The following is a 26731-nucleotide window of genomic DNA, read 5'->3' on the forward strand; positions in this document are numbered from 1 at the left end:
AGAAAGGACAGACATAAATACATCAAGAAGTTAGTGACTAAAATAACAGCCATGTAAGATAAGTCTTAAGAAGAGAAACCTGAGCCTGAGAGACAGTACAGAGGTTAAGGAACCTGCCCGGCATAAGGCTAGTTGGAGCCCCAAGAATTACACATGGTCCCCAAGCAATGCCAGGAGTGATCCTGAATACAGAGTCAGAAGTAAAATCTGAGCACAGCTGGATGTGGCCATAATTCTCCACTGCTCAAAAAAGAAGAGAAATCAAGTGTTGATGATGCAGTAGGGAAAGATGGGCAGCAGGAGAGGGGAAGTGCTGAGAGTCAAAGAAGGTACCTATGGAGACAATTAAACTGAGCTCCAACTTACCAGGTCCTTAAACAATTGTTCAAGCTACACACACACACACACACACATACACAGCAAGCAATGTCCAGGCTAGCAGAGGCTAATAACCTCATTGGCTTGGACTTTAGATACCACTCACTTCTCCATTGGCAGTCAACCCCTTCTACTAGAATCAAATACCATCCTGTCATTCACAAAAATAAGAAATAAGCTTTTTGGTGTAAGGGTCTCTCAAAGGAGTAGAATTGAAAATTTACATGTACATCTGTGAATTGCTCTGCTGGCAAGGCTACTCATTTCCAACTCAAATACACATCATATTTCTAAAAATCCAATATAGGACTCCAGTGATCCCCATCACTGTCCACTGAAAATAACCACTTGTTACTTTTCAAAGTTGGTGTATAATAGCGCTTAAGAAAATCTGAAAGTTGTTTTCCATACCTCGTTGATTAACTGGATCTTTAGCTACATAGGCAACATAGTCTGTGGTATCCTAAGGGGGAAAAAAGAGGAAGAAAAAATAATTGAATTTAAAATAAATTAATCGTACCACTGAAAAATAAGAGTAAATTTAGGACATGATATTTAGGCAAAGATGTAAATAGTATGTTTTGATTTAGAGAGAGAGGGAGAAAGGAGAACTTAGGAGAAAACAAACATGGACTATACAGTTGAGCAGTTAACACATATTCTCTGCCTTATGGGGACAAAATGAGAAGATTAAAACTCTTGAGGCAGACCATGATACAAAGAATAAAAAGCCACACAAGCAAGGAATGTGTTTAAAAGCATGTCTTTTAAGGTTAGGAACCATGATTGCCTTTTGTGTTAAAAACTAAAATTCCAGGAGCTGGAGAGATAGCACAGCGGGTAGGGCATTTGCCTTGCACACGGCCGACCCGGGTTCGATTCCCAGCATCCCGTATGGTCCCCTGAGCACCGCCAGGAGTAACTCCTGAGTGCAGAGCCAGGAGTAACCCCTGAACCCCTGTGCATCGCCGGGTATGACCCAAAAAGCAAAAAAAAAAAAACCACTAAAATTCCAGAAGTCACGCAATCACAAAGATGCAATAAATTACAATTTTTCAGATGACCTCAGAGATACCAAGTGAGACAGAGAATAAGTCAATAGAAGAGATATTGCGTCTTCCATTGCTCTGTGTGTGTGAAGTGCATGCAAACTGGAGGGCTAATAAGGCAAAAAACAAGCATTTGTGATCAATTTACAGAAAGAAAAGATCATTTTTGAAAAGGAGAACCCATGGAGAACCCTAAGGAGATTAAAAGGGGATCTGTTGCCAGTGCAACAAAAACAAACAAAAAGTCACTTGGTAATTCTGACTTTTAGTGAAAACAGTCAGCTGATGAATGATAAGATTTTAATAATTAAAGAAGCTTTTTGTTATCTCAGTTCTTGGGGGAAAAAACCACACGCAATGCCATTTGCAGATGAGAAGTATGACTCTCTGGAGGGAAAATGCAATCAACTGGCAGGAAATAAAAACCCATGTTTGTAAAGCCCTCAAGGACAATCACTTAATAACTCGCAATGAATCATACAGGAAGCAGAACTAAGAGTCAGCATAACTTGTCTTCATTCATTTTATTTTACTTTTTTTCACTTATTAAAAAATAATACCTAAGATATAATCACTTTGTGCAAAGAGATTTGATATATCTTTCAAGTAAATATGGTAGTTGCTGTGAACTTGGTTTCATGAGTCTAGTATCAAAGCAGGATTTGCTGTGGGGGGCTTAGCTGCTACCTTTCCAGTTGAAGTAATTTGGTATGAAGTCGTGTGATAAAGACATGATGGGGGAAAGAGACTCAGTTTCCTCATCTTCAAAACAGTTTTCAGGGCAGAGAGAGAGAGAGTAATGGGGTTAATGTGCTTGCCTTAATACAGATAAGCCCAGTTTGATCCCTGGTGCTGCATATAGAGCACCCCCACGAGCACCACCAGGAGTGAGACCTGAGTACAAAGCCAGGAATAGCCCCTGAGCACTGCTTGGTTCATCGATTTATGGTTCAAAAGCAAAAACAATGGCCGGAGTGATAATAAAAAAACATCCCAGCAGGTAGAATGTTTGCCTTGCACGCAGCCGACCCAGGTTCAATCCCCGGCATCCCATATGGTCCCCCAGCACTTCCAGGAGTGATTCCCAAGTGCAGAGCCAGGAGTCACCCTTGAGCTTGAGCATCGCCGGGTGTGACCCAAAAAGAAAAAAAATGAATAAATAAAACTATCCCAACATCCTTATAGTCTTAAGATGCTAAAATGATCAAAATCTAAAAGATGATAAAGCATGTTCAAAGTAAAACTCAAATAATGGGGGGAAATAGATAACAACATACTTGATCCCAACATTTTCCTAATGCCTGGATGATATGGAGAACACATCTGCAGATTCAGAAACATCACTCCAAATTTTCCTCAGGGCTAATGGATGGCCGGAAAATAATTGGATTTTGAGTAGCAAGTCAAGGTGAGAGAAAGCAAAGAATGAGGAAGGTTTCAAATTTTGGAGGGTATTTGCTAGAAAGAAGGATCCTACACTGGACGCCCTCGGCTTTTAGCTTCCTCCTTGGGTCTGGTTAACTATGAGATGGCAAATTGTCTCAGGCAGTGATTTTTAGAGAATTCAGACGGTCCCATCTGGTCACTCTGCCAGGCCCTGTGGAATAGTTCACATGCTTCCCACAGCACTTTAAAACAAGGCTGACCAACCCCCATCCATCAGACAAGAGCTTGAAGGGGGACATAAGCCAAGTCTACTTATCCCTAAAGTCAGGCACTCAAAACTTCACTCAGCAGACCTCTACTGTCAAGACATCTATCTGGGTGGCTCTCACTTTCTATTTTCAATCCAAACCAGTGAGCTTTCTCACAATTCTCTACCAGGGGTTCTACATAGACCTGGTGCTTTGGTACGACAAAGGAACCTCAGAACAAAAAGCTCATGGAGACATTCTGAGAAGTGTTAGGATTTTGGACCAGGGGAATAGGCATCAGGCAGGCCAGCCAAAAGTCCATGAGGTTGTGTGTACTGCTCTGAAAATGACAGCAACCCACGAAACTTAAAACGGGAAGCGTGAGGCTGACAGCAATGATATACTCAATGACACTCAGAACTCATTACTTTAAATATCCTAGAGAAACTATTTGAGATCCTCCCTGGGTAACCGATCCCTAATTAGGAGAAGACACCATGCTGGCCTTCCCAGCTGGATTCAGTCCCCTCCTCTCTGTCACCCAATGTGAATGTCCCTTTGTGTCACCAGGAAGACAGAATACAAGGCTGGAGGAGGTTCTGCTGGTATGAGGTTCGCACTCTGCTAAGTGTCAGGTACCTGGCAGGCCCCTATCAGAGACAGAAGAGAGCTCTTAGAATTCATTTGCATCTGCAACAGAGGGCTAGTAGGGGGTTCCCAAGCTGGGCTTAGGAGGTCCAGGGGCCCCCATAGAGATTCTCAATCAACCAAGCAGTCGGCTCAATGCAAGGTCCAAGGATGAGATGCTGCTCACACCCTGAGGTGCCTGGGATGACCCAGATTAGCCCAGCAGTGCTGGGGACTCCAGGGCCACACCTGGGTGCTTCAGGAACCCATTTACTTTTATTTGGGAGTGTCTTCTTTTGTTTCGGTTTTGGGGCTACACCTGGTAATGCTCAGGAATTACTCCTGGCTCTGCACTCAGGAATTACCCTTGGTGGTGTTCAGGGAACTATATGGGGTGCCAGGAATCAAACCCGGGTCTGCTGTGTGCAAGGCAAGCTCTATACCTGCTGTGTTATCATTTGGCTCCCAATTTACTTTTAAATGATGGCACTTTAAAACTAAGATTTTCATTTGAAAATATTTATACCCCAAACTGATTAGTGAAGAATAGTGAAAATTAGGAAAACCAAGAACTTATTGTTAAAATCAAATAATGATATTTAAATCCAGTAAAAGCGAATTTTCTCTCATTTGTTTCAAAGTTCCGAGGTAGACATAAGCATATCTGAGTCTGACAAGCTTAAATACTTTGAGTCAAAGAGAAGACAGGAATTATTGAAATATTCTTAAGGATTGCCAAAGTTAAATAGCTCTTTTTTGTGTGTGTGTGGGGGGGCCACACCCAGTGATGCTCAGGGGTTATTCCTGACTCTGCACTCAGGAATCACTCCTGCAGGCTCAGGAGACCATCTGAGGTCCAGAGACCATACCCAGGTTGGCTGCATGCAAGGCAAGCGCCCTCCCCGCTGTCCTATCACTCCAGGCCTAAAACAGCTCTTGACTATCATTTCATGCACACAAAGTTATCCCAATGCCTTAGTGAAGAAACTTGCTTAAATATTTCTGATGCCAGTAAAGGAAATAATGATTATATGGAGCAAACATAGAGTTTTACTCCTTTTAGGAAAGATAACCATTTTCCTTTGAAATATTTAGCATAAAAATCAAACCGAAACAAAACTTTGCAATGATGTCAAATCTGCCAGATTTGTTTTTACTCTCATCCCATACCTTTTTGGGGTTTCTGGGTGATACATCCTATCATTTATGACCCTAAATTTTATGACTCAATTGAAAGTAATAAACTAAATATAGTAGAAAAGAAAAAAACCCTGTTAGGTTGGATTTTATTGTCTCACTTCTAAAGAATAGAATGTTTAGCGATCAACACTTTGTCAACAAGAAGGTAATATAGTCTCAATAAGAGTCACTGTCACTGTCACTGTCCTCCCGTGTTCATCGATTTGCTCGAGCGGGTCCAGTAACATCTTCATCATGAGACTTGTTGTTACTGTGTTTGGCATATCGAATACGTCACGGGGAGCTTGCCAGGCTCTGCCGTGCGGGCGAGATACTCTCGGTAGCTTGCCGGGCTCTCCGAGAGGGGCGGAGGAATCGAACTCGGGTCGGCCATGTTGGCTGCATGCAAGGCAAACGCCCTACTGCTGTGCTATCACTCCAGCCCTCCCCCTCAATAAGAGTAAGGTTAGCATATTTCCTACACATTTTCTTGCTCTCACCAATATGCAACAGTATGAATATCACACTCTTTTTGGTAGGGTTTTTTTTTTGTTGGGGGTTTCACACCTGGTGGTGCTCAGGGGTTACTCATGGCTCTGAACTCAGAAATTACTCCTAGTGGTGCTCTGGAGACTGTATGGGATGAAGGGGCTCAAACCACAGTGAGACACGTGCAAGGCAAGTGCCCTACCCGCTGTACTATCACTCCAGCAATGAATGTCACACTCTGCCTTCTTTTAGCCTTCTATGCATTCACAGGCATAAATAAATAAATAAATAAATAAATAAATAAATAAATAAGAGCCGGAATGTCACAGAGAAGCAAAATATTTTACCCACTCCCTTAAATAATACATGTGTTTCCTGTTCAAGCACAGACTTCTAAACGTCAGTGCCTCTCTGGTTTAGGAGTGCCCCACTGTGGTGGGGGGTTGGTTGTGTTTTGTTCTGGCAGAGAAATGATGTGAAAGGAAGTCAGGAATGACCCTTCATAGTAGAGAGTGGGTTGGAGAGAGTGCCACCCTCATTACCCAGCTCATGAAGAGGAACAGCTACCCAGCATCTCAGGAGAGGAACAGCAAGTCCCCTCCACCAGTGCCCACCGGCCTGGCTACTCATTCCAGATAAGACATTCTAGGTGGCTTATGCTGTCCGTCAGAATAGCAAACAGGCTTCCCTTCTTGTACCAAATCCAAGTGACTAGTAAGATCTACCTGGAATTTCATGTTGAGAATTCTAAGTCTTTTCGTTAATGGCTTTTTCATGTTATCAACAAGAAATTTAGTGGGATGTTCTAAGGATCAAACCTAGAGCTTCCTACCTGGGAAGCATGCACTCTACCACTGAGTTACAGCCCCAGTCCCCAAGAAACTTTTGAGACTATAATTTCATGACCATTAACCTGACAGTGTTATTAACTCATCTACTCATTAATTTTTAAATCATAATAGTTTAAAAATCAATGATAGAAGTATTTTTTCAAAATTTTTACTATCTGATATATGTATCTGTATAGGCTCTGGGGCAGCTTGGGAAGGCCCTGGAAGCTTTCCCCCTCACTGCCTGCGTTGGGTAGTCTCGGGCTGCTCCTCCAGCCAGAGGTGGCCCATATCATGGGCAGCTGGAGGAGGAAACAGGGGCCAAATAGGTTGGTTGATCAGTTGCCGTTTATTCCATTCTCCCCACACACCTGTTTTAGTCTCTTTGAGCCCCCCATTCTAGTCTCATGCTGCCCCTCATTCTCGTCTCCTCCTGTCTCCCCCGTTCATCTCTCATCTCTCTAGGCTCCATCTTGCAGCGTGGTCTCTCTCTCTCTCTCTCTCTCTCTCTCTCTCTTTCTCTCTCTCTCTCTCTCCAGGCGCCTGCTCCTGAATTCTGCCCCTACATCCTCTCCCTCTCTCCCCCTTGCTAGTCTCTCCATGCTCCATCTTGCTGCCAGGCTCTCTCTCTCTACTCTCCAACTCTCCAGCACTGGGGGTAGACACTATACTTAGTCCAGTAGCAAAATCAACATAAGAAAGCCCTTCCTTTGCTCATGAGCAAAATACCACTTAAGGTGTTTTTCTCCTTACCTCAGTCCAATAACTTAATTAACATCTTAATTAACATCTTAATTCTACTTCTTTATATTAGTTTTTTTTGTATGGACACGAAAAGATAGAATGAGTAAGAGATAGATTGAGCTTGTAAAATGGCTCTCTTGGAAACATCTTGACACAGACTCAGACTATAGCTGGATTAATCATTCTTAACCCTAGTAGGGTCTAAATCTAGTTATTACTTTTTGGATCATGACAGCATTTGTCCATAACTTATAGTTAAGCGTTATGGCACTTTGACCAGGACCATTTTGATGCCAGGGTAACACACAGCTCACAGCTTGCCCTGGGTCCATCCAGTCCCTCATGGGGACCCTACTTTTGGAGTGCTAGGAAGTAAGGGCAACTGGGGCTTAAGTCCAGAGAACAGATGTCCAAGAGGTAAATATCATTTAGAGTCAATTAACTCCCAAGTTACAAAAGCATAGCATGAACTGCCTTCTTGTGCCCATACAAAAAGGACATTGCTCTGAATTAACAATCAAGGGACTTAAGGAGAAGAGAAAAACAATGTTTACAAGTCAACAGAGCACAAGGAAAGAAGTTACAAACAAACACAGAGGAATGGGAGCACTGTGATGGGAGTAACCCAATAAACCTAAGCTCCCTCCAGCAAGACAGAAAGGACAACCCAAACAAACAAAAAGGTCAAACTATCCTACATATAGCTATTTACAAACTATAAACTATATATTTACAAACTATTAAACAATATTTAAGAAAAACCCATGTTGTGGCTTGTAATATGTTTTACATGGAAGTTTCAAAACTCTTAGAAAAAGAACTTTATGAATCAATACTTACGGGATCCCCTCCAGAGGCAAATGAAATAGACTGCATATGATGATTTGCAATGATCTAGAAAATAAACAAAGATGATGTTAGAATCATTTTCTCCTAAGTCATATAACTGAACATGTGGGGGGGGGGTGTGTATGTGTGTGTGTGTTTGTGTGTTTCACCTGCTCAGCATTCTTTTGGAAACCATCCTACTCACATGCCATAATAATTTATCTAGTCCATGAGGTTCAAGTGACTATCATGCTCATTCCATTGTCTTTCTCCTTGAAGATGGATGTAATTCTGGTCTAACCCATTAGAAAACTTCATCACTTGTACACATCAGAGTAAGACCATTTCTAAAAGGAGGAACTGAGATGGATAATCCTAGTGATTCCTCCTCTCTTCATTTAAGGAACAAGCAGGCCAAGGATTCTGGTAGCTACATCTTGGGGCAACATGTGGTAAAGTTGCTTTTAAAAACTAAGCTTTTTCTCTGGAGGAAATCAGAGCTGAGTATTAAGAGAAGACAAAGTAGTTGTTACCTTCATTTCATTACTTCAACCAACATGTTCCACCCTTCCTTTTATCTTTTTCCTCATATAGATTTCCTTTTATCTTTTTAATGTGTTTTTTTTAAATATGAGTTGGGCTTCAGTCTTTAGCAACCTAAAGTATCCTTACTAAAGCCCTATTAAGGCTTCCAATAGGAAGCAAGATTGTCCAAGGGAACTGCATTATTTAACCAAGAAGATGATTTTTTTCATATGTGAGTACTAGGGCTGCCTGTTTGGAAACCACGGTACAGTGACCAATGTGAAGAAAAGTATTTGTTATACTGTTGTGAAGGCTCAGAAACCTTTAAACCAAATGGGAGTCAATTAGTGACTCCTGTCTTAAAAATTATTTAATAGAGTTTCAAAATGACCAAGCAAATTTGCTCTTTATATGCAACATAATTGAGAAAGCATGAGCACCAAAAGATATTCTCAAGAAAGGTAACAACCGCCATCCCTGTTCACTTTTCAAACTGGAAACAATCCCAGTGATGACTGGAATATCCAACCAAGGGACAACTACACAGCAACCTGTTTCTTGCGGGGAGGAGAGGACGAAGGGCAAGGTCAAAGAACACATGCTGCATACTTTAATTGATATAACGTTCAAAAACAGGGGAAAGGGCCTGGTTTTGCTTCAGGTAAGGACTAGTGGTGACTTTTAAGGTCAAGGAAAAGAAAACGTGGTTTCCTTAACTCCTGCCAATAATGTTTCTTGATCAGGTGGTTGTTTCATGAATATGTTCTTTTTGTGATAATCAAGCTGTACGCAGGATTTTTTTCACTCTTCTATACTATTCTCTATATTTATATTTATCTTTCAGTTTAAAATGAGTGATAAAAGACTGGAGAGATAAGTGTATGGGGTAAGGCAAATGCCTTGCAAGTGGCTAACCCTGGTTTTCTCCCCAAGATCATCATGGTCCCCTAAGCACTGCTATCACTACCCTCCACAATGGCTGAATCCAGAAGCAGCATCACAGCCTAGAATTCTTGCATTGGCCCAGTGGGCTGAGCCAATGAACACTGGCCCTGTGGGCTGAGAATTGCTGGGAGGAGGCCCTGGGTCTCATGAACACGGCTTGGGACCCTCTCAAAGAAAAGTTAAAACAAAATCAATACACAAAGATCAATATCATTCTCCTGTATCAGCGTCAGTCAATTAGACACTATGGGGTAGAGAGGGAGGTTTTTGCTTGTTTGGGGACATACCTGGTGGTGCTTAGGATTTGCTACTGGCTCTACACTCAGGGATCATTCCTGGTGAGGCTGGGGAGACAACAGGGGGTGTTGGAAATTGAACCTGATCGACCACATGCAAGGCAAGACATTTTTATATGAGTACCTAAATACAAAACATATACATATTTAGAAAAAAACACCTAAGACTACTTGGGAAATTTCACTGAAGCATATGAATAAGAATTAGATAAATGGAAAGATACACGTTAACTTTAAGGACAAGAGAGTAACATCATAAAGATGTGAATTCTCCCCTAAGCTATTCTAGAAAACTGATTTCCCCCTAAATTTATAATTCCATGTATTTATAAAAATAATTCCACCACGTCATTCAGGAAACTTCTCATGCTGCTATTCAAATTCACTGAAAGAATTAATGGGTGGTAATGGTGGGAAGAAGGCTGAAGCGACAACTCAAAGGGCTGAGCACACGATGCCAGAGGCCCAGAGACCAGAATGCAAAGCTGGGATCAGCCCCAGAGCACTTTGCAGCTTGCCCAACCTCTCCAAATCCAAACAATTTGTTTCTGGAAGTTTTTTAGGGGCTGGAGAGATAGTATAGCGGGTATGGTGCTTGCCTTGCACATGGCCAACCCAAGTTTAATCCCAGGCCCCTGTACTGTTTCCAAGTCCAACAAGGAGGGATCCCTGAATACAGACCTAGAAGTAAACCCTGAACACCAATGGGTGTGGCTTAAAAATCCAAAACACAAACAGAAAAGGGTTTTCTAAAAACAAAAGTTAAGATTTTCTTACATTTAACTAAACACCTACTCATTACCTGTTTTTAAAATTCATACAGAAGACCAAATGTGCAAGAAATGCTATAGCAATTTCTAAAGAACAAAGAGACAAAGGTTTCCCTGTCAGCAGGGCATATTATAAAACTACAGACATTCATTAGAATGCATAGTCTAAAAACAGACTCACATATTCATAGACTTCCAGTCTATGATAAATGTGGCATCACACAGCGGACAAAAGGACAAATGGTTAAATTAGTGAAACTGGCTGAATTTGCTATTATATATAGAAAATATATAAATAGATCCTGTCTTCATACTATTTATAGATATAAATGATTCATAAAAGGGCTATAAAGAACATAAGCAGACAGATAAAAGATTATGCTTGTATTCACGGAGAGAGGAAAATCTATCTTACTAGAAAGAAAAAGGCATACAGTAAAAAGAACTTCGAATCTAATTACAAAACACCTTTGTGTAAGACCCCTGAAAGGCAGAGCATGCTCCAGACCCTGTTTGATCCCCCACATCACACAAGCATGGTCGTGCTGTGGTCCTGGTGGTCGCTGGCACCCCAACACTCCAGCTACATAACAAGTTCAAGCCCTTGCACAGAACCTCTAGCCAACAGAGTGACTGAAAGTGGCCCTGACCCCTAGGCTATTGCTTGAGAAGTTTCTTCATCCCCCAAAGCAAAGACCCCTGAGACAGGACAAATGACCACAGGCAAGAAGAATACATGTATAAAAAATATGCAACAAAATATTCATAGATTATAAGATATTCCTACAGTTCTACAAATCAGTAAAAAAATGAGGCAGTTAATTTTCAGGAGAAATGAAAATGTTTGCTAACCACTCAAAGACAATCTTCAAAAAATCAATACTTCAGAACAAGATGGCATTGAATTTGTGGAACTGCAGAAGTTAAACAAAATCCTACGTGGGTATTTTCAAATAGTATTTAGATAGAGCATATATTTTTACAGAAATTTTGGAGAACAACTTGACAGGATTTATTAAAACAAAATATGCATATTCTATATTCCAGCCCTTTCACTTCTACATATTTATTCTAGGAAAATATTTGTCATAAGGTTGTCACTAGTTTATAGTATCACAAATTGGCTGCTTGTAGGTCAGTTGTGATATAATTATTTGAAGGATTGCTATTAAAATATTTATCTGTACCAACAAACTTTAATATTCAAGCCATTGCTGCAGGTTTGATTTACAAGTTGAAGAAAGTTCATGGAAAACATATAAAACACAAACAGGAGTTTTCCATGAAGATATCAAGAACCTTGCAAACGCAAGTGAGAAGGACTTAAAGAATAAACACGAATAGAGTGATTTCATTCTCTAGACTTCCCCAGGCACCTTTCTCCAGAGAAATGGGCCAAATACCTCATCACTGCAATTTGATGAGCATGGATAATGTAACTTATTTGTGAATGCAATCTTTTTTAACTTTATTTAAACACCCTGATTTACAAAGTTATTCATAATACAGCTATTACAGGCATTCAATGTACCACCACCAATCTCGGCATCAATGTGACCTTCCCTCCATCCACCCTTTTCCCAGTTTCCCATCTATTCCCAAGCCTGCCCCCTCAGCAGACACGAAATTGTTCAGTTTTTATTACTTGTTACATCACACACTAAAATAATTAATATTAATAATTCCCTTTGTCGTGGGGGTTGTTGCTTAGATACATGGGATGGCACATGCATGCTGGCTCTCTGAGGTTGCACAGGCATGCTGATGCTCTAAGGTTGCACAAGCGCTGGCCCTCTGAGGTTGCACAGGCATGCTGATGCGCTAAGGTTGCGCGTGCATGCTTGCCCTCTGAAGGAATGTAATTTTTTTTTAATGAAGAAAGTAAAAGAGCTGAATGGGCTGATTCTCAATGTATTGATAGGGAGAGTTGAGAACACTGCATGACTTGGCGGTATGGGCTCAGAAGACAGGCGGGCACAGACAACGAACGGTTAAAATCTTGGCCTCCCCCGCCCCTTCCGCCCCCCTGGCCGTGCCTGGGCGCGGAGGGAGGAGGAGGAGGAGGAGGGCGGGGGCTGGGGGGACCGGGCGTAACCGTTAGAGACCACCTGCTTAGCAGCACCCTGCGCGGCAGAGGGATGGGCAGAGGCGAGGCCGGAGCGGGGCGGGGCCGGGGTCTGCACGGCCGCCGCCGGCCTCCCGTTCCCGCGCGCCGCACGCCCCGGCCGACCCCCGCGGGGGGCGCCGCGCAGGCGCAGCGGGTCACGCGGGCGCGGGGCGTCGGCGCAGGCGCACGGCGTCCCGCGGCTGCCCCAGCGTCCCCGCGCGCGAGCTCGAGCGCGAGCGGTGCCGGCGCCATGTCGGAGATGAGCGCGCTGTGCGAGCTGTACGAGGAGTGCGCCGAGCTGCAGATGGACGTGATGCCCGGCGAGGGCGACCTGCCGCCCATGGAGGTCTCGGGCGGCGGGCCCCGCGACGCGGCCCCGGGCGCCGGGCGCCTGGAGGAGGAGGGCCCGATGGAGGAGGAGGCGGCGGCGGCGGCGCAGCCCGCGGGGGGCCGCGGCCCGGCCGGCCGGCCCCGCGCCCCCACCCCCGCCGCCGCCGCCGCCGCGCGCCCCGGCCTCCCGGGCCTGGAGAGCGAGGACGAGGCCGAGGACCTGGACGACTGGGAGGACGACTACGAGTGCCCCGAGGAGGAGCCGCTGGGCGGCGCGGGCTGCCGCGTGTCCGCCGCGCTGGAGGAGGCCAACAAGATGTTCCTGCGGACGTCCCGCGCCCGCGAGGCCGCCCTGGACGGGGGCTTCCCGCTGCACTACGAGAAGACCCCCTTCGACCAGCTCGCCTTCATCGAGGAGCTCTTCTCGCTCATGGTCGTCAACCGCCTGACCGAGGAGCTCGGCTGCGACGAGGTCATCGACCGGGAGTGAGCGGCGCGGCGACGCGGAGGAGGAGGAGGCGGAGGAGGAGGAGGAGGAGGAGGAGGAGGAGGAGGAGGAGGCAGCGCTCGAGGAGGGAGACCCGCCGCCCGCGCCTCTGGGCTCGTTCCGCATGGATCGTGCCAGCGAGGAGCGATCTTCGGAGAGAAAAAAACGGTTTTGTTTTGCCTTGTTTTGTTTTGCAGAGTGGGACAAATGGGGCAGTGGCCGCTCAAAGAAGCAACGTTCTGAAGAAAGAAAGAGGATTTTAGGATTTTTTTTTCCCAAGACCGTCCCCACGGCAAAGGCTTTGACTTGGTCATTGATCCAGATTTACTTTCCTTGCGTTGGAGGAGGAAGAAGCTGTCTCACCGTCAGGGCTGGTTATGCAAGAGTTAAGTCATGGCGAGGACGAGCTGCCCGCACAAGAGCCCGCTGATAATCACGATCCAGAAAAATAACTGATGATGCATCCGACTTGGGACATGCAGTGTCTGAGTTATTTGGACTGGAAAGCCTGTTGAGAAATCTGAAGATTCCACTTTGTGATCTGTCCAAGCAGTGGCTAAATCAGAAGGCTAAGTCTTTTTGTGTGAGATTGAATTCGTAATGCCCCGAAAGAATAAGCAAATCCAAAATGAAGTATGTATTATGTGTGCTGTATCTTAAAATGTGCTCCTAAGAGCAGCTGAAATTTAATCTGTACGTGTATCTTGCTCATTTGTGACTTGTAATTAAAGAAAATTCATTGTCAATCAAATTTTGATGTCCTGAATATTCAGATTTAGATATTAAAATGTATGTAAAAGAGCAGAGAAAAAAACCTATTTCCAACACCCTTGAATACTAGAATAATTTCCTGCTTTATTTGCTCTCATTTTTATTCAACTTTGCAGGCAGAAGACTGGTTGAATTTTACATTGTAAGAACAGTTGAGTGAAAATTGTCAAGTCAAAGGAAAACCCCATCTCTGAGGAAAGATTTTATGAACAATTACACCATCAACCTTTTAAGGTTTTAAAACCTACCCATAAATCTACCTTAGTTTATGGTTTCTCTCTTGTCTCCTCCTCTAAGCTTGTTACTGGTTATGCACCAGCATTCAAGATAATAAAATTTCTTGTTCTGTGTATTTTGTTTGACTGATAATATTGCATACACACTTCCCCCCGATTCTTTATTGTACTATGTATTACTGCAGCCACTTTATCTTAGCCACTTTCATAGGGAAAAATATTCTGGCTTCAAATATTTGACTTTAAAAGTAGTATATAAAAATATAATGAATTCTAGAAGAATTACCAACCTAGGGAAACCTGCCTTATCAATGAGCATGTTGCTATGGTTATTTCATTAAGATGCCAATGTTTGATAAGAGTGTCAGAAGACAGAGCCTAGTAAAACAGTGTATTAGCAAATCTTCTAAAAGGTACAAGATACTTCTCTGTATGCCAGTAAAGGACACATATAAAACAAGACAACAACTCAGCTTTTATGTTTTAATTGTGTTATGGCGAGGGAGCTTCTTTCCTGTAAAATAAAGGACAAATGTGGTCATAATCACTCAAATCCTAGGATGGTGGGGAGAATAGTCAGATGGGGAAAGACGTGACAGGATGCTTATTGGTACAGTAGCACTGTCCTCCGGTTGTTCATTGATTTGCTCAAGCGGGCCCAGCAACATCTCCATTGTGAGACTTGTTACTGTGTTTGGCATATCAAATACATCAGGGGTAGCTTGCCAGGCTTTGCCGTGTGGGCGAGATACTCTCGGTAGCTTGCCCGGGCCCTCCCAGAGGGGTGGAGGAATCGAACCCGGCTCAAACGAACCCGGCTCAGACGAACCCGGCTCAGCCGGGCTGGCCGCATGCAAGGCAAAGGCATGCAAGACTACTGCTGTGCTACCGCTCCAGAGTGGCCGGACCCAGCAGACCCGGGTTCGATTCCTCCACCCCTCTTGGAGAGCCTGGCAAGCTACCGAGAGTATTTCGCCCGCACGGCAAAGCCTGGCAAGCTAACTGTGACGTATTCAATATTCCAAACACAGTAACAACAAGTCTCACAATGGAGACATTACTGGGCCCACTCGAGCTTATTGGTACATAAGCATCTAATCTTACTCTCCCATGTCTTTTCATGTTTCAAGCATAAGTACAAAGCTGTAGTCAGATGAACTTGTGGAAAAGTAATTGCTTATGTGCTGTAAGTAAACAGTGCTCTGAAAAATAATATTAATGAGGCTGTTAGTACACAGGTATTATCTACCTCCAGACAGATGCCAGCAAGTCGTTTCAGAAAATCTTGAGATCTACACAGAAGAGGTTTAGTTCCCTTTCTAGGCCTAGGAATGAATCAATGGGGAGAAGAAAATGGGCAACCTCTCTGTGGGTCCCGTACAGGTCCGAAGTAAATATGAAGGCTCTCCTGAGGAAGAAAGCTAAACTCTGTCACTGAATCATTTATTTATTGGTTTGTTGGTTTTAGGAATCAGTAGTAATCCAATAGTGTTGAAGTTAACATTTACTGAGGGAAGAAAAAGGAAACATTTTAATATCCCTTTAAGGTAATATAAAATCATCAGTATGTCCTTTAAGAGTCATCACAGACTACAGCTGTTTGCCATATTCAGATTTGAGCTCCAATACTTATTCTGTAACTGGGTAAATCTCTGCTTTGGGGTTCTGAACTGAAGGTAGGAATAACTGGATATCTTAGAAATGGTGAGGATTAAATGAAGTGTGTGTGTGTGTGTGTGTGTGTGTGTGTGTGAGAGAGAGAGAGAGAGAGAGAGAGAGAGAGAGAGAACACAAACTAAAGGCTAAAAGGTTTCGAGGAAATTCTGATGTAGGTTTTGTGATGGGTGAGAGGATAAGAATGGAATAGGAAGAAGGACTTTAAACCAATGGGAACACAGTGTGATTTGGCAGGATCTACATCTATTCATATATATTGCATATACTTGCTTGGATCAGATGTCCCACATTGTTTGCTCTATGAACACATCTATTTTTGCTTGGCTCGTACCTATAATTTTCATTTCCTAATTGAATACCAACACAATCATAAATCACAGAATAAAACTCCAAGATTTCTATTTTTTTAGAAGTGAAAAAACTGCAGTAACTGCAACTCAAATCTTTACCAGAGTGACATGGTGAGGATGGGGGAGATAGGAGAGGGGTGGTAAGAGTGGAGGCAGGGGCGAAGGGGGTTAAGGTGGGGAGGGGGGAATCAGATTGACCTTCTTATCAGAAAAGTATTCTGTTTACATAGTTCCCAGGATTTTCTCACCAGTACAAGACCAAGTGACATCATTACGCATCATATACCACTGTGGGGTTTTTTTGTTTTTGTTTTTTGTTACCTGGACAATTTGCATTAGCTGCTGGCCTCTATAGAATTTTGAATTTGCATCTTCTTATGGAGGCTAAAGAATGTCTCCATTTTCCTTCCATTGCCAGTTTTTTCTTGCTTCCTATTAAGTATCCTATTAAGTATCTATTAAGAAATAATGGGAGGGCAGAGGGTAGAGAGATAGTATTGTTGGTCTAGTGTTTGCCTTGGAAGCGGCTGACCCAGGTTTGATCTTCAGCATCCCATATGTCCCCAAGTGTATGATAACACTGTTTTGTCCTTCCTGCATAGCCTCAGGTAGTTTAGGTATAATGGGTTGCTCCCATCACAGTGCTCCTATTCCTCTGTGTTTATTTGTAACTTCTTTCTTTGTGTTCTGTTGACTGTAAATATTGTTTTTCTCTTCTCCCTAAGTCCTTTGCATAGTTTATTCAGAGCAATGTCCTTTTTGTATGGACACAAGAAGACAGCATGCTTTCGTTATGTGACTCTCAGTGATATTTTCCTCCTGGGCATCTGTTCTCTCACCTAAGGCTCAGCTGCTCTTTCTTCCTAGCGCCCCCCAAAAGCAGGGTCCTGGATGGAACCAGGGCAATCGGTAAGCTATGTGCTACCTGGGCAATGAGATGGGCCTGGCCAAAGCGCCATAATGCTTAACAATAAGTTAAGAGCTTGGTCATGGACAAATGCTGTCATGATCCAAAAAGTAATAACTAGATTTGGACCCTGCTAGGGTTAGGAATGATAAATCTGGCCTGAGCACTGTAGTCTGAATCTGTGGCAAGATGTTCCCAGGAGAGCTGCCCTACAAGCCTCAATGGCATCTGTTACTGTGTCCATACAAAAGTAACTAGTATTAAGATGTTGATAGTTATTGGACTGAGGAAAGGAGAAAGATACCTTAGGAGATATTTTGCCTGGGGCAGTCAGGAAGGGCTTTAGAATACCTTTTAGGTGGGCCCTCAGGAAGGGCATTCTTATATTGATTTTGCTACCTGACTGGGTGTAGTGTCCGCCAGTGCTTCGGAGTTTGAGAGACGAGAGCTGGAGAGAAAGAGAGAGAGAGAGAGAGAGAGAGAGAGAGAGAGAGAGAGAGAGAGAGAGAGAGAGAGAGCAGGGCAGCATGATGGACTGTGGAGAGGCTAGCAAGGGTGACAGAGAGAGAAGAATGTAGAAGAATACAGGAGCAGGCGTGTGGGCGGGGGGAGAAAGAGAGAGAGAGAGAGAGAGAGAGAGAGAGAGAGAGAGAGAGCGCCCAGGCTGCGAGATGGAGTGCGGATGAGAGAGGAGAGAGGAGATGAGTGGAAGAGAGAGGAGACGGGAAAGAGGAACAGCGTGAGACCAGAATGAGCAGCTCAGAGAGACTGGGGCACACTCCGTGGGGAGAATGGAATAAACGACAACTGATCAATCAACCTATTTTGTCCACCCTCTGCCCCATGGCTTGGGCCACCCTGGCTGGAACAGCAGCCTGGGCCCACCCTGAACGCTGGTGGCTAGGGGAAGAGCCGTCGAGAGCTCCCTCCGGCCGCCCCTAAAGAGTTTATACACCCAAGCACTGTCAGGAGCAATCCCTAAATACAGACCCAAGGGTAAGCCTGTCATCTCCAGATGTGGCCCAAACCACCACACATACACCACCACCAAAGGAAAAAAAAATAATGGTAGTGGGAGCTACTGAGACAAAATTTTGTTTTGTTTTGCAGTCACACCTGTGGTGCTCAGGGCTTACTCTTGGTTTTGTGCTCAGGTCATTCCTGGAAGTGCTTAGCAGACCATACTCAGTAAACAAAATCACTTAAGTTTTCAGTCAAAATTATGCTTTGGAAGTGGCAGGGAATGAGTGTTAACATTTCTTAGTATTTAACTTAGAACTACAAAGGATAGCCTTGAAGAAATGCTTTTACTGAGTTGTTTTGTTTGTTTTGGGGGGGTCACACCTAGTAGTGCTCAGGGTTTATTCCGGCTCTGTGCTCCTGGTGAGGCTCTGGGGACCACACAGGGTTCCAGGGATAAAATATAGGTCATATACAAGGCAAGTGCTGTGCCCACTGTGCTATTGCTCAAGCCCCTCTTTTACTGAGATATTATTGAATAACTCCTTTTCTCATGCTAAGCTAAACTAAACTTTTTAGTCATAAATGATGGAAGGGTACCACCTCTAAGTGTCAGAATGGTTTACCCTCCACCCAGGTGTGTTGTACCTTCCATGTACACTCCGAAATATTCTGTAAATCAAATGCCAATGGAATGCCACTTTCAGAGAATCAATTCAGAACCCAAACAGACAGCAATCAATCTGTGGTTTTCGTTTTTATTTTGGAGTGGATTTTTTTTTGAGGGGATACACCTGATGATGACTCCTGTCTCTGTGCTCAGGGATCACTCCTGGTGGAGACCAGGGAATTCTAAATGGTGCAGGAGATAAGTGCCAGGATGGCTGCATGCAAGGTAAGTGCCTTTACCCACCCCGCCCCACTCTCAGACCCCCTCTCATACTATCACTGGCCAGGAATCTATTTGTGTGGGGTTTGGTTTTAATTTGTTTAACATATTTTTTTAAAAATTTACTCCAGGACCTGGAGCAATAGCACCGCAGATAGGGCGTTTGCCTTGCACACGGCTGACCCGGGTTCAATTCCCAGCATCCCATACGATCCCCCAAGCACCGCCAAGAGTAATTAATTCCTGAGTGAAGAGCCAGGAGTAACCCCTGTGCATCGCCGGGTGTGACCCAAAAAGCAAAAAAAAAAAAATTTACTCCAGTCCCCACATCATTGTTTTATACTTGCAGTGCGGTGACAGCAGACCCTCCACCAGAATAGACAGGAATCTATTTGAACTTTTCAACATTAAGCACTTTATAACACTACATAAGCAGTATATTTTATTCTGCTTTTGAATTGTGAAAATCAATTTGCCATCAAAATGGCCAAGAAATGGGGACTGGAGCAAGAGTGCAGCAAGTAGTGCATGCCGTATGTTTCCCTGCGCACCACCAGGAGTTGTTCCTGAGCACAGAGTCAGGAGTAACCCTGAGAACCACTTGGTGTGGCACCGCCTCCCCCCAAAAAAGGCAAGCGTATATTTTAGAAGAAAATTTTTGTATAGACTATGTTAACAGGTCAAAAAAATTATATATTATAGCATGCTTTCCTTAAGCACTGAGTATATGAAAATGTCTCCAAGAATCAGCAAGTAATAAGAGGTTCCAAGTAATGGAAACTGATTTACATTCATTGTTTTACTTCATCCTCTAAATAACCCTTGAGATATGTACCATTGTTAAATCCATCTACGTCTTCTCAAGAAAGATTCCTATGAGTAGATATTAAAAATTTTTTAATTTCACTTAAGAGAAAAACTGAGTAGAAATGTGTATTTGGAACAGAAAGGCAACCTTATTTGTTACAAAGTGTGAAGATTTCAACCTATATGTAACCTCTTAGTGTTTTATCATTACAAAGTGATTAAGTCTTCAATGAGTTCTTGAGCAACAGCACTCTATATTGTAAAGATTTAAGTATTAGAACCACAAGTAACTAAATATTATATAAAATTAGCCTCTGATACACCTAAAGCTGATACAATTAAAAGTAAGCTTTTCAAAAATGTATGCTAATTTAAGACTTTTTTTGGCCATTTGGGTCACACCTGGTGATGCCTAGGGCTTATTTCTGGCTCTGCACTAGGAATTACTCCTGGTGGTTCTCAGGGAACCATATGTGATGCCAGGGATCAAACCCAGGTCGGCCACATGCAAGATGAATGCCCTACCCACTGTACTATCTCTCCAGTCCCTTTAGATGCATATTTAACTGTATGCCTAAATATCTTTCTCTAGCGGAAGGGGAGGAGTAAGCCCTGGCTCTACACTCAGGGGTGACTCCCGGAGATGCTGGGGACCTTATGCAATGCAAGTCATTGAATCCAGCTCAGCTGTCTGTAAGGTAAGCAAGCACATTTACCCCCTTTACTAGCTTTTCCAGCCCCACTGTCTGCATGTCTTTTACACTTGCAACTGCATTTAGCTTGTTTGCTGTTTTGGTTTTGAGTCCATATCTGGCAGTGCTCAGGGCTTATTCCTGCTCTACACTCAGGGATCACTCCTGGCAGGGCTTGAGAATCCATATGGGGTGCCGGGGATTGAACCCAGGTCACCCACATGCAAAGCAAGTTGTACTATCACTCCAGCCCCCAGCAATGCTGTTTTTAAAGAAATTAGTTTACAATAAAAATTCAAGCATATGTGACATCATGAACCATCAAAGAAAGAAAAATTATGTTTATATGAAATATTTTATGCCTTCAACCTCATGGATTGGAAGAAAACATTTGCTACTTAAATTTCAGTTAACTAGAACATGAACCCTAACATCACCCCTTTTCTCTTTTTTCATCTGTGTCCCTGGTACAACACGATATTTTAATTATGCTAATAGAATTACTTTCAAGGGTCAGAAAAATGTCAATGACCAATTTAGGGATATGAGTTACAAAATAGTATCTGTTGGTTTTTGCACCTTAGTTTCTATTAAAACACCAATTTGGTAAGAACAAATATGCAGACAGTTAAATGTCCCCATGACGGTTGTCCTAATTATCATTATGCATAAATTCTTGGCAGAATTGTTCCCTATGCCTTATTAAATTATAAGGACACTGTTTAAATATTCGTTCTGTTTATTATACCCAGGGTCCTGCAGAAAATAGGTAATATGCAACTATAAATGACATTTATGACCTTACCTGTTGGTTCTCAAGACTCATCAGTGTGAGACTGCATGTTGAAACGGTCAGTTTTATGTTCATTCCAGAAAACTGAAGATTACTTTTGCCAAGAACTGTTGATTGGAACTTGACTGGAGGCTTTAAAAATAACAAAACAACACTGCAAGTTACGGGTTTTGTTACAGCATAAATTTGTGATGCTTATTATTTTTAAAATGGACCAAAGTACATGCTCTTCCTCCCTTAAAAAATCAAATGAGACAGAATGATATATTCAATAAAAACTCTCATTTTAGTTGGAAGGTAGCAAATTATTCAGTAAGCACAGAAGTTTGAGTTCTCAGAAATTTTCCTTCTTCCCAAAAGCTGGGAGTAGGGACATGATTTGTGTAAAGGAATTTCCTGTGTGAGTTTGGACTAGTGAACTCTCAAGTCCTTTTGAACACAACAAGTCTAAAAAAAGTTGCCATCTAGGTTTCTTGGGATGATCAAAAGAGTACAAAATACATATTACGCCAAAATTTATGAGACTCGGTGAAAGCAATGCTCAGGGGAAATTTTATGCAATAAACACACTAAAAAAGAAAAATCTCAACAACCTAATTTTACAACTTCAGGAACTCAAAAATGAAGAACAAACTAAACCCAAAGCTGTCAAAAGAAAAAAATCATAAAAATTAGAATGAGGATATAAAGACAACAGAGAAAACCAACAAAACAAGAGAGTCCACTTTGATCAGTATATTTAACAAATTAAACAGACTAGGAAAAGAAGACCCAAATTACTAAAATCATAAATGAAAATGAAGTCATTATTACCAGTTCAATAAAAATACAGAGAATTATAAGAGAATACTAGGGACAATTGTACACCTTATTGGATTCTTTAAGTGAAATATAGAAAAATTCCTGGAAACAATCTGACCCAAGACTAAGCATAAGAAAATATATGTAAAAAGAATCAGGATAAATCTATAACTTAAAGAAAAACCAATTTAGCAAAAATGTAGAGACATTTATGCCCTTATATATGGTTGGTAAAAATGTACGATGGTACAATCACTACGGAAAATAGTACAGCAGGGTCTCAAATACTTATTTATTTGTTCTTTTCTCCTCAAAAAATTTTAAGCAAAATTAACTCATGACCCAGTAATTCCATTTCTTATTCTATATCCCCAAAGAATTGACAGCAAAGGCTCGACTAGACATTGGTCCATTCATGTTCCTAGAAGCATCATTTACAATATGAGCATGGAAAAAATGCAAGTGCTCACTGACAGATGAATCAATAAACAAGATGTGTTATATATACACGCAACATGGTGTTATTCAAGCTTGAAAGAAGAAAACACATACTGTGTAATTTCACTTTTATGAAGTACTTAGAATCATCAAACCACAGCGATAGAAAGTAAAGGTAAAGGCCCTCCCGTTGATCGTCGATTTGCTCGAGCGGGCCCAGTAACGTCTCCATTGGAGACTTTGTTGTTACTGTGTCTGGCATATCGAGTACCTCACGGGTAGCTTGCCGGGCTCTCCGAGAGGGGCGGAGGAATCGAACTCGGGTCGGCCATGTTGGCCGCTTGTAAGGTGAACGCCCTACCACTGTGCTATCGCTCTGGCATTATAGGAGGTGGAGAGAGAAGTACAAGGGGTTTCTTTCCATGAGTAGAGTGTTTCAGTTACCCAACAAAAAAGAGTTTAGGAGATGGGTGGATATGGAGATGGCTGCCCAGAAATATGTACTGTATTTCATAAAATGAAATGGTTGATTTTGCTGTTTGTATTTTACCTCAGTTTTCCCCCACTTTATTTAAACACCATGGTTTACAAAGTCTTTCATGATGCATATGTTACAGGCATTCAATATTCCAACACCAATCCAATCACCAGTGTGACCGTCTCTCTACCACTATCCCCATTTACCTAATCCCCCCCCCCATCCTGCCCTCTTAGCACACCCAAAATAATTTATTTCATACTGCTTGTGCTGGAGCGATAGCACAGCGGGTAGGGCGTTCGCCTTACAAGCGGCCAACATGGCCGACCCGAGTTCGATTCCTCCGCCCCTCTCGGAGAGCCCGGCAAGCTACCGAGAGTATTCGATATGCCAGACACAGTAACAACAAAGTCTCCAATGGAGACGTTACTGGGCCCGCTCGAGCAAATCGACGATCAACGGGAGGGCCTTTACTTTACTTTACTATACTGCTTGTTACAACAAAATGGCTAGTGGGTTTACAGAAAAAAAAATACTTCTATAAAGAAAATTTGTGAAAATTGTTATAGCTCATCATTACCTCAATGTTTTTAATTGAAAACTGTCTAAAACTATTCAGTGTTTGGAAGACTTCCTATTAAGCTGATGTACTCAGTAAGTGCTATGAATGGAAATTAATTTTAAAATCTCCCCATTTGAGGTTGTGGGTACATTGGTGAGGTTTGGGAATTATGTACCTTGGAAACATTATTAACAGATTAACAGTGCTGTAAAGCACAGAACTTCAATCTGTAAAACAAGTTTTTAAAAAATCCGTTCCTTTCCCCGCCCCCCCCCCCCCTCAGTCTTTACAGATGATTATTCTGGAGTAATGACAACCTAGTTTGTTTTGCTTTGTGTGGACTGTATACTCCTGAAGTGAAGCTATCTTAAATAACTGATCCTGCCTGTTAGAATATTACAGTTGAAGCGCCCTCTTTCAAAGGTTATAAGGAGCAGGAAGAAGCTAAACTACTTGGGGCCATGGTTTCTGTTAAAAAAGAATAGCAGGGCAATTCAAGTGCCTTTTGTCGGAGATTCTCATACCATGTGGCTCAGTTCAGCCACTGTTTGTATCAGGGAGCTCAATTTATGCAAAGTGGAGAATGAGTTCTTAAAAGAGGCAGGGTAGGGGCTGGAGCAATAGCACAGAGGGTAGGGCATTTGCCTTGCATGCAGCTGACCTAGAGTTGATTCCCAGCACCCCATATGGTCCCCTGACACTGCCAGGAGTAATTCCTGAGTGCATAGCCAGGAGTAACTCCTGTGCATTGCCAGGTGTGGTCCCAAAAAAAGCAAAAACAAACAAAAAGAGGCAGGGTAGTAGGGAAGTAGAGCACTAAGTCAGAAATCGGAAGACCTGGATTTCACAGGTCTTCATCATGCTAGTGACTCAGGACTAGTCCTCTTTCCTCTGAGCCACAGTTTGTAGCTGGCAAGAGGTGGATCTGGAAGTTGGCTAAAATTCCTACCCTATCTTAAGAGCCTTTGTAACTCCCCATTGGACTTTTTAAATAAGCAAGCATTCTAAAATTAATGAATTCTATTCATTTAATTTTTATACAACTATATAAAATAAGTGCTATTTGCTATCCTTTGACAAATAAGGAAACAAACTCAAATGCTATATCATTTCAAAGTCTTCTGGTTCTCCCAAGAAGAATGCAGTGTCCTTTCCTTACTTTATGATTTATTTGTTTTTGTGTTTTCGGTCACACCTGTCCATGCTCATGGGTTATTCCTGGCTCTGTGCTCAGGATTGACCCCTGGTGTTGTTCAAGAAAACTTATGTGGTACTGGAACTGAACTATGGTAGGTAGGCTACATTGTAAAGAAGAGATCTTGTCCCCAGAGCCATTTCTCTGGTCCAAATGTTCTTTTGGTATATTTAAACAAATTTTGTATTATAGCTATTTTTGCATTTTTTCCATAATGCCTCAACACCAAGAGTCTTTCATCTGAAACACCTATATGAACAACTGCCAACTTAGTTATGCGCAATTAATATTTCTGAATAGTGAGAGCTTATAATACCTAGGGGTTAAGTTTGCAAAATAAAGAATAAACGCATGATGTGTTATGCAAAAGAGATAAGAAAATTATGACTCCAAAAGGTAGAATGACGTATCCAAGACCACATTGTTAGTGGATGGCAGAGGCAGGGTTTAAATTTAAGTGAATCAAATATCAAATGCGGGCTTTCTTTCAGCGTGAAAGTCCCTTTGGTCACCCCCACCAGGACTTATAGTCTGAAAATGGTCAGGGGATCTATGTAGAATCTAAAATGTTAAAACGTAGAATAAATACGTTATGCATTTGAAATGGAAAGGGGTCAACCTGGCCATCCGGCTAGGCACTTTATATAAACAAGAGGGCCTCAGAAACTTGTGATAGATGCCATTTTCTGAGATGAATAGAGACTCAGGTGGAGAAACCCCAACTTGAAGTCTAATGTCTTTCTCCACACTCCCTCTCTGAACATCCAGCCAGACAGTATCGTCTAATCAGCTGAATTTGGGAGACCAGAAGCACAGTGTGAGCAGCTGTGATAGCATGCCAAGAAATAACAGCTGGTTTGAACTTTGAGTCACCCGGTGGAATGAATGAACAACCATTCTCATTCTCTTTCCTGTTTGGAAATGTAAAAGAAGACCATGCCAATAGTTACCTTTCGTTTTTTAACCGCTCCGGATGCCCCAGGAACAGCCTCACACAGACGGCTTATTGCTTCCCTACAAAACAGAAAGCATAAGATGATTTAATCCACTCACCGGCACACAGTAAATGCTCCACAGACATTAACAGGCACCAGGAGGCACACACGCCTGACAGACCAACCTTTCTGTTGTCCCATAGGATAACCCACTGAGTTTAGTCCTGAGGAAGTATAAAACCAAGAATATCCAGCATCACCTTAACCCTGAAAGACTGCATTGGAAGAGGTCAATTAACTTCCTTTATCTTTCCTCTCAGATTTTTCAGAGTTAGGTGTGTGTATGTGTGTGTGTGTGTGGGGGGGGTCCCTTTTAACCAAAAAGGAGGAGTGGGACTTTATTGTCTTAGAATATTCCCAGCTTTATCTTTAGCAAAAGTCTCTGTTCTGTTACAAGCTTTCTCCTAACAAAGAATACAAAAGAAGCTGACCCTGGAGGAAGTTTAAAGGAATCAGGAGAGAAAAAAAAAACTTGAGGGGGTCTCCAATGGAGCCTTATTGACCAAGTTACTGCTACAAGTCATTGAGCGTTCATGTCATTTCACAGAAGAAAAGAAAATCAATAACAAATTTCCTCCTTTGCTTATTTTTTCTGCCTGCACTATATATTGCACTTCCTGAGAGAAAGGCACCACTAAAGTAAGCCGTTGAGCCTTAATGGAAGTGGTGAACAAACTGGCGCCCTCCACGCCTGAAATGCAGTTATAACTAAGAGCTTTTGTCTCTGAGAGGCTGAGCATCAGACCCACCCGCCCCCTCAAGCATTCATTCCCTGTAACGTGAACCTTCCCCTTGTGGCTTTCAACACATGTATTAAACTTTTCACAAAGCAAATGGAAATATCTCAGTTCTTTCACAGATCCCTTGGAGAGCAGTGCTTAAATTAGTAAACTACATTAATGCACACACACATATGCAACATCATATCACAGTTTTTACGTATATGAGATGTTTTTTATTCC

The 26731-nt window shown here is 42.5% G+C and overlaps 2 protein-coding genes across 2 annotated transcripts in view; one reads left to right on the forward strand and one right to left on the reverse strand.

Annotated features, from left to right (window-relative positions):
* The window catches only part of SHC4 (SHC adaptor protein 4), a 138964-nt gene that overhangs the window by 35797 nt on the left and 76436 nt on the right, over positions 1-26731 (reverse strand). The window contains exons 3-6 of the mRNA XM_056135420.1: positions 25725-25788; positions 21313-21432; positions 7771-7824; positions 790-841 (exon numbers count right to left, since the gene is read on the reverse strand). Coding sequence (XP_055991395.1) covers positions 790-841; positions 7771-7824; positions 21313-21432; positions 25725-25788 — 290 coding nt within the window. The remainder of the gene's footprint in view (positions 1-789; positions 842-7770; positions 7825-21312; positions 21433-25724; positions 25789-26731) is intronic.
* Positions 12622-13237, forward strand: EID1 (EP300 interacting inhibitor of differentiation 1). Its single transcript, XM_056135421.1, has one exon. The coding sequence runs from the start codon at positions 12652-12654 to the stop codon at positions 13219-13221; it is 570 nt and encodes a 189-aa protein (XP_055991396.1). The 5' UTR covers positions 12622-12651; the 3' UTR covers positions 13222-13237.

This window comes from Sorex fumeus, unplaced genomic scaffold (assembly GCF_029834395.1).
Source record: "Sorex fumeus unplaced genomic scaffold, SorFum_2.1 ptg000111l, whole genome shotgun sequence".
Classification (NCBI taxonomy): domain Eukaryota; kingdom Metazoa; phylum Chordata; class Mammalia; order Eulipotyphla; family Soricidae; genus Sorex; species Sorex fumeus.

What these genes read in the sequence shown, in the direction of transcription:
- EID1 (XM_056135421.1), top strand. Translation starts at nt 12,652, where the DNA reads ATGTCGGAGATGAGCGCGCTGTGCGAGCTGTACGAGGAGTGCGCCGAG.